Below are 12,740 nucleotides of genomic sequence, written 5' to 3'. Positions count from 1 at the left end.
AATCTTCACACTATGAATGTCTCACCATATGCAGGTGCTATGCTGGTGAGGTGAATAGATGTGGAGGGAACACCAGGCATTCTTGGGTCTTTGAGATCTGACTGAGTTGACTGTGCATGATGCAATTCTTGTGATGCATGCTTCTCAGTAAAACAAGGGTCTGGAATAGTCATTGTTTCAATGTCTGTTGGATTCAATTGTGAAATGCTGGGGAGCCCAGGGATTTGAGTGAAATGTGGACATGATGGAGCCAATTCAACCATGTACTTCATTTCATCTTGATCATGTTCATCATTGGCTGGGAACTTTGCGATTACACAAATCTTCTCATTCTGCAGCTTCTCTAACAGGGACTTGTGTGTAGTCCTAGTTTGTATATTAGTACATTCAGAGCTAAGCATCCTCGCTGATGGAAAACCTGGGATACATGAAACACATGGAGCAGATGTGTATAAGCTGACCATGTTTGGCGGTCTGTTTGCAACTTGAGCAGAAGGAAAACCACATGCTCTAGCTTCTTTGGGGCAGGATGTCACTAATGTCACCATGCCTTTCTTGTTGTAGCAATATTGCTGGTAATGTCCAGCATGTGACAAACTCAAGTGTGCCCTCTTCTCCTGAGGCTTTATTAAAATTGGTTTTGTTTCATTTATCCACCCTGTGCTTAGGATTGTTGTCATGGATGCAAATCCTTTGAGATTTGAAGCACTGGAGCAGCAAGCTACAAAACGTATCATATTGGGTTCAATCTTGGATTTGGTTTGAGGTGCAGAAGGGAACCCTGGGACCCTAGATGCTTCAGGGCAAGATGGAGCTAAAGCAAACATTGTCTTTGCAGTTTCTTCATCTTGATTTGGAAGGTGTATTACAAAAACAGTTTCCTTTAGCTTCACACACAAAGTGGGAGTTTTAAAAAGCCATTGGAAATTTGAGGCCCTTTCAAATGATGCAAATCCACAGAGACTGGATACTTTGGGGCAAATAGGTACAATCCTTAGCATATTGTATCGCGGGACAGATGGGTAGCCTGGAATCTTTGATGCTCTTGGGCAAGAAGGAACTAAAGCAAGCATGTTGCTTGATTTGTGTATGTTAATTGGCAAGCTGTTAATCCTAAACTGATTGTTCTTTGGTGGTCTGTGCATCAGGGAAACCAGTTCAGTACCCCATCCCTCTTCCCTGTGCCCTACAACCGATGGAATTCCAGGTATGATAGAAACTATGGGGCACAAAGGAAGGAGGTTGACTACATTTTGGCCATAATACACCATTTTGGGATTCGGAATAGATGGGAAACCAGGGATACTTGACACTTTAGGACAGGATGGTACACATGAAACAATATTCTTCATTATCTTATTGTTATCATTTGATGTGTCAAATATGACTGTCTTCTTTGGTAGCCTCTTCAGCAATGAACCCTTTTCTGTTACCCATCCTACACTCATATTCCCATCAACTGATGGGAATCCAGGAATTTTGGAAACTTGCGCGCACAATGTAAAAAGGCTGATATTATTCTGTGCACTATACACAGTTAGAGGATTTGGATGAGAAGGAAATCCTGGTGTCCGTGCCTCTTTTGGACAGGATGGTGCAAGAAAAAACATTGCTTTCATTGCTCTCTTATCTCCTTGACATCTGTCAATTGATGACACCTGCTTGTCTCTCAATCTTGGTTCAAATAGAGATTCCCTGCTCTTTGTCCACTCATTTGAATTATGATACGATGGAAATCCTGGTATTTGTGACACTTTGGAGCATGAGCTTAAAAGACTGACCATGTTTTGCCTGTCAACAGCAATAATCCCTCTGGATTTTGGTAAAGAGGGGCAGCCAGAGATGAGTGATTCTCTTGGGCAACTTGGTGCAAGAGACACAACTCCTTTCATGTGTTTGTCAATTTTAACATAGTCCAGTAGTAAAACAGACTCTTTTTTATTTTCCTTCTCCCATAATGGTTGATGAATAGTGTTCCAGTCTTTGCCGTCAGCTTTCTGCATTGAAGGAAAACCAGCCATACTTGAGGTGACCGGGCAGGATGGAAGGAGATTGACCCTATTAAATGCATTATAGCTTACTGTAGGTTCCAGAGCAGATGGAAATCCAGGAATACAAGCTTGTTTTGGACAAGTTGGGGCTAAAGCTGACATGGCCCCCATGTCATCATTGTGAGGTTGCTCTTCAATCATAACTGTGTGGATTTTTACCTGTTTTATCCCTAAGGGTGTGTAATCTCTATCCCAGATTTTGTTAAAATGTTCAATTAATGATGGAATACCTTCAATACAAGAGGTTTTGGCGCAAGAGCTTAAAAGGCTGATCATATCTAATCCATGAAGTGCTACAGTAGGTTGTGGAATTGAGATGTCTGCTATGCAAGAATGTTTTGGGCAAAGTGGTCCCAAAGCTCCAATTTTCACTTCATCCTTCTCTTTTGGTGACACTGTCATGACAACAAGTTCAGTTTTTATTTTCTTCTCCAAAAGTGGTTCCTGTTGAGATAACAATAATCTGTTATTGGCTTCCCGGACAGATGGTGAACCAGGTATATTGGATAAACTTGGACAACCGGGATTTGTGGTCTCTTTGGGACAAGAGGGTACCAGTAAAACCATTTCCTTCGTGTTCTTTTCATCATCCTTTGATGCATACGTCAGTAATATTTCCTTAATTTTTGATTGTTTCTCCCAGATTGGCTTTTGATCTACAAACCACTGTTTTTCTTTCACGGGCAATTTCGACGGCATGCCAGCAATGTTTGTCACACCTGGGCAAGATTCCAAGAAAGTGCACTGTTTGTACACAATGTCAGGCTTCACATGATATGGCACACATTGTGCGCGAGGGGGGGAAGACTTTTCATCCACTAATTCATTATCCCTTGATGGAGTATCACAAGTAGACTTGCTGTCCAGTAGGCATTCGTCTATTTGTTTAGCAGTAGCAGTGAATTCAAATAGGGTGCTAATCGTTGGCCACATTGGCAATAGATCCGCATTCCCATCTTCTGTATTTGTCTTTATTCCATCACCAGTGTCTAACATCATGGAAGGGAGACCGACCACTTCCATTTCTTCCTCTGATCTTCTAGTTACCTCTGTAGATACCTTTGGTAGCTCCTCCCATGTTATAGTCTTTTGTGTAGGATAGTTTATTGTATTGGCCTTTGGAAGATCCTCCCATACTATGGTCTTGTTTGTGGGATGTTTCTTTAACTCCTGCTTGGCATTCTTTATTTGGGTTTGGGATGCAAGTTCTTCTGCACCAGCAAAAATTGTGCATGATGGCTGTAGTGAAACCATATTTTCATATCTAAAGAGAAGGTAAATACAAAGTTATATTCAACCTTTACTGTTCCTAATGCCATCCCATTAGCTACATTGTAATTCTACATACTTTCATTACAATATAATGCAAGCCTGGTACAGTGTACCTAAATCAATTAGTGAGAAAGTAATCAGGTCTTCGCAGTATGGTATTAATTATTTTTCATACAGTATGATAGCAAAATTGGATACAACTACTCAACATTCTTAAAATAGGTATTTTACTCTCATGCATGCTATTTAAACAAATGCTATTCATTCCAAACAGCCTGTATCAAAACGACCCACCACTAGAGCCAAAAACCTGCACTGCAAAAAACACCATGCCACAACATTTGCTTAGGTTAAATACAGTTAAAACAGCCAGTGCAGAAAAAACAAGGGTTATTACGGTGTGAAAAAACATCCAATAATTCAACAGAAGTATTCCTCAAAGTATATTCCTCTAATCAGGCCCGGATAAACACAATGTGGTGCCCTACGGTGCCCCTTTCCTCACACTTTACACATGCACCATTGAGTCTACTATAGGTATAAAGTTCATAGATTGACAGTTTTCCCTAAATCAAGTTTTTTTTTTCTTTAAATTTCACACTTGAAAAATAAAACTGCCACAGTTCAGAAGACTCAAATATTTAAATATGATTTGTAAATCTTTCTCCAAGTGGTAATTGGCACGTGTGTGTGTATCAAAGTGTACCTTTCAGCTGCGCTCAGGGAAAATAATTAAAAGCTAAATGTATATATATATATGTTTATACAGATATACAAAGTCCTAGTCACGCTACACTGCTGGAACGCTCAATAGCAAACCATTTTGCTCACTATCATTAGTGATGCAATTTGATTATGAGAAAGAGCCCATGTATTAACCTATGCACTTTTGATCCACATTGTCATTACGTGTAGTATTAATGACATCTATTAATGTTTTATTTGACTTGTCTAAGGGCATGAAACGACCCTGCACAGTGACTACAGCAGTCTCTACTTCTTTGACCTTCTCAAACATTTATATTTGTGTTTCTTGAATATCTTTTTGACCACAGGGGCGGAAACAATGACAAGGTACAAGCGGGACAAAACTAAAATTTTTGTGAAAAAACAATAACTCAAAGCATCAGAATGTATGACACACAACAATTGCAAATTGTGCAGTCAAAAGGTGTTGAGATAAAGCAAATGCATTATTGTGGAAATGCATCACTGCTCACTGTGCAAACCAAGGCAACCCACCTCTTTCTAACACTCAAGAACAATGGCATGTCAGGAATGGAGTGCCACATTCTGCAATGCAAGTTTCTAGAAACAGAATTGACAAGCATTTGTTTCAAATCTAACCCGCTAACATCACATAGAGAACTCAAACTTCCACTCTCCAACTCACTCACCCTTTTTCGAGAACAGCTATTTCTTCAGCCTCAATTGGTATCCAAAAGCCCCGTTCATCTTTATGTCTCTCCAAAACTGAGCACAGAACAGTTTTCTTTGTGTCAAGATCTAATCTGCTTGGACTGGCCTCATCCGATAACATCTCAATCCCATTAACGACAGAAGATCGCTGGTCCACTTGGATTTTAGAATTTGACGATGGTAAATCTTTGACAATGGCCTCAACAGGACAGGTCAATGACTCAATTGTTATTCTTTGTTGTAGATCCTCTGGTACATCTTGGCTTGGGAATATGATCTGCATGGATTTCTCACTGACAGAAACCTGACAAAGAGAATGTTCTTCCAGTGACAGCCCTTGACTTTTAAGGTTTTCACTTTCCTTTCCAATTCTTTTTGTTCCTGGCCACCCCTGTTCTGAATGGTGCACATGTGTTGATGGTACCCCAAGAACAGAGGCTTTCTTTGGGCAAGATGGCACTATATTTACCATATTCGGGAGCCGATCTATGTCAGGCGGTGGAACTGCTGTGAAACGAGAACTGAGATAAAAATTTGGACAAGAATGTTCAACAGAAAGACTTGTCAATGCTTTATCGTTGTGAGAAGAACTATACTTTGGGTAAATTGGGAAGCAGTCTTGCGTATTTCCCACCGGCCAGCCTCGTACTTCAGAATGGGATATAATTGACACTCTGGAGGGGAAACCAATTATACTTGACTGTCTTGGGCAACATTGCAGAAACTGTATCATGTTTGGATTTTTTCTCAAACTAGCATCAACAGCTTGGGGTCGTGGCGCAGAAGGAAATCCAGGGTTCAAGGCTTGTTGTGGACATGATAGAAGCATACTCAGCATTACTTCTTTCTCCCTACATGACATTTCCTTAACTAGAAAATCTCGGTTAACAACGCCATACCTTTTATTGAATGTTTTTTTCCAAACCTCATCCCTGTCCACATACCAGCCATCAGAAGCTTTTGCACTATACTTTGCAGGTAGCCCTGGAATTTTACTGTTTTCTGGGCAAGTGGCTAAGGATTTTAACATGCTCGGAGCCTCTTTCATCACAGCTTCCACTGGTCTTTCTCCTGCCTTAGAGGGAATTCCAGGAATATATGAGTGTTTAGGACAAGGTGGCAACATTGATACCATAATTTCAGCCACTGCCTTTTCTCTTAAATACATCTTCTGGTCATGTATTACTAAAAGTCTTCCTGGGTTTGTTAATTGCCATTTACATATTGGCCGTCTGTTTACATTCCATTCTGACTCACAAGACTCACTGTGGAATCTAGAGGGTATTCCACATACTCTGGAATGTACTGGGGAAGTAGGCATAAGATTGATCATACTTGGTATATCTACCAACACCTGACATGGTACTGATGGAAAGCCTGGTAAACAGGCTGTCCGTGGGCAGGAGGGCAAAAATGATACCATATTTTTGATCATATCACAATCAGAATAGAGCACATTAAGATTCTGTAAATGTAATTTAACTGTAGACTTCTCCCTAGGAACTAGCAGCGACTTACTTTCCATTATCCACACTAATTGTTTGCTTGTGCCTCTAAGTGGCATTCCAGGAACTCTAGATTCCTTTGTACAACTAAACAATGAATTCACCATAGTTGGGCCATCTGCTAATGTTGGTGTCAGGGCAGAGGGAAACCCTGGTATACTAGCATTCTTAGCACAAGAAGGTAATATTGCAATCATACTTTCAGCAGTGTTCTTATCAAAACGCAAAACTGCGTTTACAATCTGGACTTCCTTTTTGATAAATGGGCTCTTGCACTGTAAGCTTTTAGAAGCAAACCATTCATTGCAGCTGGACAAACAAAGTTTTTGTCTAGTCTTTGAAGGCAAACCAGGGATTATACTATGTATGGGGCATGAAGGCATTACATTAACCATATTGGGTTCTTGTCGTGGAGCTGACGGTAAGCCAAAAACTTTGGCTTTTTGTGGACAACTTATCAACATATCTACCATATTAGGGTTTTCTTTGTCTTTCGGTATCCACTGACAAATGTAAGCTTGTGTTTTCTTTTCTGGTCTCTTGGTAATTAATTGCCTTAGGGCATGCCAATTTTTGTTCTCTGCGTTGTTTTGATCTTGAGATTGCATACCAGGAGTTTGTGTCTGTTTAGGGCATACTGGTAGAAGACTGACAATACCTGGCAACAGCTTCTGGGGTATTGTGGGCATACCCTCAAGGCAAGTTCTCACAGGGCATGAGGGCAACATTGCCACTGAACTATACATTTCTCTTTTGTCTTGATCCTGCGCAGCACCTGTGTAACTATCTGAAATCAAGATTTCCCCTTTACTCAAAGGCATCTCCATCAAAATGTGCCTGGTTGTATCTAAACCCTCACCGTGAGCACAAACTGGCTCCTTAGAGGGTAAACCAATGACTTTTGTCTTTCTTGAGCAAGTCGGCAAAAGGTCTGCCATGCTATGAGCTTGGCTTAGTGCAAATGAAAAACCAGGTACACTGGGTTCTTTTCTTGGGACAGAGGGAAAACCAGGGATGGTTTCCTTCCACGGACAAGATGGTAACATATTTACCATAAGTTTTAGATGTTCTTTACCCTCATGTAACTGTTCCTGAACCAGAACAGGATTACTTCTCAATGGTCGATCTAAAACTAATTTCCTCAAAATATGCCAACTGTCTTTATATGCCATAACTATTTGTCTACCTGGCATACCTTCAATCATTGTCTGTTTGGGGCATGTAGGGAGAAGACTCACCATACATACTGTATTTGAATCCTTCTGCATTGGTGCAGAAGGAAACCCTGGAACACTGGCCTTTCTAGAACATGTTGGTAACATGGCCACCATTCCTTTAATCATATTAGTATCACTAACAGCTTCTTTCTGAACACATTGCATGCATGAAGCAAATGCTTCTTTTATCTGCAATGGTTTCTTCCACAGAGAACATCTGTCCCAAACACTCTTTTCATATCCAGTCACTGATCCGGCAGAAGCTAATCCTGGAATCCTGCTAATTCTGGGACATGTAGGTAAAAGACAAGTCATATTGGGCTCACATTTCAAAGCAGATGGGAATCCAGGAATACTGGCACACCTGGAGCAGGAGGGTGTTAAGTCCACCATTTCGGCAATTCCTGCACTACCCTCGGAAATGGAACCAACATAATCTGAATGCAAGAGTAAATGATATCTGTTGCTGGGTAATTTCTGAAACAATAACCTTCTATCATTAAACCAAGCTATAGCTTGAGACTGATGTAAAGATGGCATGCCAGGAGTCTTGGAATATTGTGGACAGCTTGAATGTGACATAGTCATTCTTGGCACCCCCCCTGGTTCTTTGATCGGAACTTTAGGCTGTGAAGTAGATGGTGAATGAGAAATAGCAATCCCTGTTGTACTCAATGGAAAACGTTCCACCTCAGATGTGTAAACACACTTGTTTTGTATACCAACTTCAGAGCTTGGCAACACAAGTTCCTGTGCAACTCTCCTATCTCTTTCACACTGTAGTCTTTCATCTACAGAAGCCACATTTTCAATTCTCCCTTTCTCTATACAATGTTCTGGGTCCAAACCATGCACATCAAAGCGTTTTGTGGAAGACAATGAAAAATCCACTTTAAATGTTTCTCTTTGCTTTGATAGCGTGTCTGTTGTGGCCGGCTGTGCTGTGAGAAACTCAAAATCAGTGTCCAATCTTAAATTGACTTTATCTGAGGCAGTCATGTTGGGTATGGTTTTCTTAACCAAAATGGGTATTGGAACAGCAGGGCTTATTTTTTTAGTGTCTTTCTGAAGATTCTCCCACTGTAGGTTTTTTGCAATGGGCTGTTCTCCAGACTGAGCTTCAGGTGTTTCGTCCATCACAATTGTAGGAAAAGAAGAATCGGCGTCTCTGACACAAGATGACACTGAGAAAGCCACGCTCTCATTTCTAAAGAAGCATACCAAAAATATGTCAGAACAAAAAGGCTGGCATGCTTTAGAAAGCTGTCAAAATTGTCTGAATTAATCTTTAATCATCATAATTTCATTTTGCATTGCAATTAATAACATTGAATTTAGATGTATTTTTGAGATCATATAATCGGGATTTAATAGATAGAGCACCACACCACACTTACCCCAAATCCATAGTTAATGCTTCTTTTTTATGGGCCACTCCTATCCTTCCTATCAGTTTTGTGTCAAATCTAGCCATTTGAGGCAAGTGCAACAAAGGTCCCTGGAGTGAGCTGGAGGTAGGTTGGGGGTTGGTAGGAGAAAGAGGTATAGGTTGAACAGGCCCTGGTTGTGCTATCAAATCTCCCAACTGAATGGACATTGTGGACAAGTGACTTCTTGGATTAACCACAAGCTCCTTGACTGAAGCAGATCTGCACTGATCTTGAAAATCAGGGTTTTGCTTAGGTGCAGAAGTGAAGGGAGGATATGTTGGCTGGATGTTAGGGAATGTCTTTGTTGGCCTTGATTCTGTTTGATCCATCTTTGTTTTTGGCATCTCAAAATATTTTAGCCCTGGGTCTACAGTTGTTCTGGGGCTACAGGGCAGAAATGAGGCCATGCTCTCAGGTCTGAGGGACAAACAAATGAAAATCAGAGTTATGCCGTTCTGCCGGAAAGAAAGTCTTCACCGCAGTAATGCTGTCTATACCCTGGCCATATTTTGCAGAATTCCACTGAACAGCATTCAAGTAAGTGAACAATGTGACATGGAACTCCAGAAATGATAAATAGCAGAAATGTACAACAGAAGATTTAAACCAAAGTCATGAAACAAACAAGCGTTTTGTGAGAAATCATAGATCATAAATTACCAGGTCTTGCCAAGCAGCAGCAGTCTTTTAAAGTAATACATTGAAACAACACTGCCAGATCACACGATCAACATGACTTTGACTAAGTTGCTTTTGTTTATATATCAATGGGAAAATAATTATTTTAAAAATCCCACGTGCTAGGTAATATCATGCACAGCTGAACAAGCAGAAGGATAACAATTTTTTTGCTAAAACATAGCCACAAGATTATAAACAGTAGAAACTGCTCAACAGAGGGCACCAGGGTCTTGCTTTACCAGATATTATAGTGAAAACAAATAAATATTTAAGGAACATCACAAGTAAATCTAAATAGATTTTTGGCAAATCTGACTATGCAAAGCGGTTTCTGCCATTGAGTGCAACAGAGTTCTTAATTTACCAAAGCAGAATTCTCTATTATTTAACTTAGAATCACTTTAAACATGCCTACAAGCACTTTTTAGCCAAAAAGGGGGGGAATTGTTTTTGTTTGTCAGATTAAGTATCAAAAGCCAAAGCTGCTCAGTTGGTAGAGCAGGCGCACATATATAGAGGTTTATGCCTTGATGCAGCGGCCGTAGTTTCAACTCTGTCCTGCGGCCCTTTGCTGCATGTCATTCCCCCTATCTCTTCATCTGTCCTGTGGAAATAAAGGCCTAATATGCCCCAAAAACTATCTTTAAAAGCCAAAGCTGCAAAAAGCTTCTAAGCCTTACCAGTTAATTGCAAATGCATGCCAAAACATGCTACATTAGGCATCTTAATGTTGTAGTGACCCTGCAAACAATGTCTATTTTAAAGCTGCATGATGTTTTTGACTGCTAGAAGGAATAAGTTACATCTCCAAAACAATTTCAAGTCTTATGATCTTACCCAATTCGTACAGGTAACATACCCAGCAAAAACATAGCAAGATGGGCATTACTGCGGAGTCCTCTTTTATGCTAAATGTAAGTCTACAATTTCCAGTCTATGGCCGGGTAACATATACCTAATGCATGAGCTGGTGAACTAAGGCTAGCTGTGTATGCTTGAATATCAATTTATACAAAATGGGAAACCAAACAATTATCTGGAAATTTAACAAAACTCTAGTGGGGCTAGTACTGTAGAACACATATTGTCACTGCAGAGCTTATAGACCCATGTATTTCAGTTGCCAAATATAAGTATAGATAGACCACAATATCTCTGCAAATAATTTGTTACCATGTATGATTATAAAGCAAAGGTTGTTAACAGTAACATACATGCAGTGCGATTAACATTTGAAAGATGCTTAAGGAAAAATCCACCCCTAAATACTCTAACACTGTTAAATACAAGTAGCAGCAATGTGCTTTGCATTTAATCAATCCCAAATCAGTTTTCATGATGTGACAAGTAAAACAAAGTGTAGTTTCATTTCTCAGGAAAATGGCATCACCGGGTTGTTCAGTTCAATTTCACACATTGAAATGTATAAATGCAGTGCACTGTTGAAAGGAAACATATGAGCAGCAACCAGACACATTTTTTCCCACTAAACCCCTTCCATGTTTACAGGGATTGCTGAAGATATTTATATAGTATTTATGTACCACAAAATCACCAACTGAAGCATCATATATCCTTTGACATTTATGCAGGCTACACTCACCTGTACCGTCTCTGAGATGATATCAGCAATCTGCGGTTACTAACTTAAATTACTGCCTGAACTCAGACTATGAGAGGCTGCATGTCCCTATATTTTTCTTATTATTGGATGTGAGAGTTCTCAAAAGATCCTGCAGCATGTGTGTTGTAAACTGTCATAGGTCTGGGTGTTCTTAATTCTTTTCCAGAGGAGTTACCAAGGCAAGCGTGGAGGAATTTAACACCAAATATGCCTTCTTTGCTACCAAGTTTGCAGATGTCGGACTGTGAGCCTCCGTGCCTTTGTGGGTTTCCAGGAAGGTGTTGGGAGCTGTGGCGTCCTTTCAACGAGACTTGGCTGGTTCCTGGAGTGCCGGTGCAATTCAATCAAGTGACTCTTTTTCTGTGTGCCAATCTCATGGCCACTTCTGTGAGATCGATGATGAAGTTGAAGAAGCTGATAGGATTACATTTCCCTGGAATTGTACCTCAACGATTTCATGTACCAAATAAAATTGATTGATTGATTAATTGATTGAATGATTGATTGATTGAAGAACCGTATGCATCATTCTTTCCTAAAGATTACACTATTTTTTACCTATCAGGCACGACTTGTTGAAGGCCCTCAGTAAATTCCCACATATTGATGTAAAATCTCAGGCGGGCTACCCAGTGTTTATTGGATATTTATAGACTTAAAATGAAGAGAATATTTTTGTGTCGCCTTATCTTTAAACATTTTTTTGTCTCTCTATTAACGCTCTTCTCAAGACTCACTGAACGGTATATTACTTTTGTCTTATGTTGATCTATTTTCTTTTTGTTGCTCTTGTGTTTGTTACTATCATGCTTGTCAGATATGCTGATTTTGAGAAGCTCGGAAGTGTGGACGTTGACAAAACAATGCCAAATCAAGGTTCTCGTACTACCTTTATCAAGCTGTTTCAAAACCATCACATTTTCTCCACAGTTGTAATGACAAAACTGCTTCTTCCAATGTCACAAATAAACATCGATGTTTAAATCTCTACATTCTTACAACTCATGTAATACATCTGACAACATACACTGATGCCATGAACAGTGTTGGAGTATCTGAGGGGTGGGGGGGGTTATGCTTTAGAGCCATGCCAACCACACCTTACATTAAAAGACACCAAACCTGATGAAAGGCATGCTTTTATATGTACTCACCCTGCTGATGCCTTAACAACCTCGATTCCAAAGGTTCTTCTCTGCTCTGAAGCCCTGGACGACGTTGGCCTCTGGCTGGCCAGCGCTCTGGGAGCAGTGGCTGAACAACATAAAGTCATGTAAAGTAAGCCATGTAGTCATTGTATATAGGTGTCACTTAGGTGTTTTTACAGTACACAACTATGTTTTGGTTTTTAAAGTGTAATTACCATTTCTTTCAACCCTATTTCCTATGTTTTTGTGTTTAAGTGACTGATGGGAACAACAGCCTTTGACATTGGTCCAGTATGAAGCCAAATCTAGGCAGTCGGCAGCGGCGTGACAAGCGACAATGTAAGTATTGTATTACTGGGCAATTGTCCAGCTTGTATTTACCTTCACAAAAGT

The 12,740-nt window shown here is 40.1% G+C and overlaps 1 protein-coding gene across 12 annotated transcripts in view; it reads right to left on the bottom strand.

Moving 5' to 3' along the window:
• ehbp1l1a (EH domain binding protein 1-like 1a) overlaps positions 1 to 12,740 on the bottom strand; it is a 46,172-nt gene that overhangs the window by 13,998 nt on the left and 19,434 nt on the right. For 5 of the 12 annotated variants that reach the window (XM_034856664.1, XM_034856667.1, XM_034856662.1 and 2 more), the window contains 5 exons: positions 12,354 to 12,453; positions 8,862 to 9,311; positions 4,721 to 8,671; positions 4,566 to 4,631; positions 26 to 3,315 (listed from right to left, as the gene is read on the bottom strand). In XM_034856664.1, the coding sequence (XP_034712555.1) occupies positions 26 to 3,315; positions 4,566 to 4,631; positions 4,721 to 8,671; positions 8,862 to 9,311; positions 12,354 to 12,453 (7,857 nt within the window). The remainder of the gene's footprint in view (positions 1 to 25; positions 3,316 to 4,565; positions 4,632 to 4,720; positions 8,672 to 8,861; positions 9,312 to 12,353; positions 12,454 to 12,740) is intronic. The other 7 variants (XM_034856673.1, XM_034856675.1, XM_034856672.1 and 4 more) reach the window with 4 other exon arrangements.

Source organism: Etheostoma cragini, chromosome 19 (genome assembly GCF_013103735.1).
Source record: "Etheostoma cragini isolate CJK2018 chromosome 19, CSU_Ecrag_1.0, whole genome shotgun sequence".
NCBI classification, from domain to species: domain Eukaryota; kingdom Metazoa; phylum Chordata; class Actinopteri; order Perciformes; family Percidae; genus Etheostoma; species Etheostoma cragini.
Note: the sequence above shows the minus strand (reverse complement) of the source record. Positions and strands in the feature narration are given on the sequence as shown.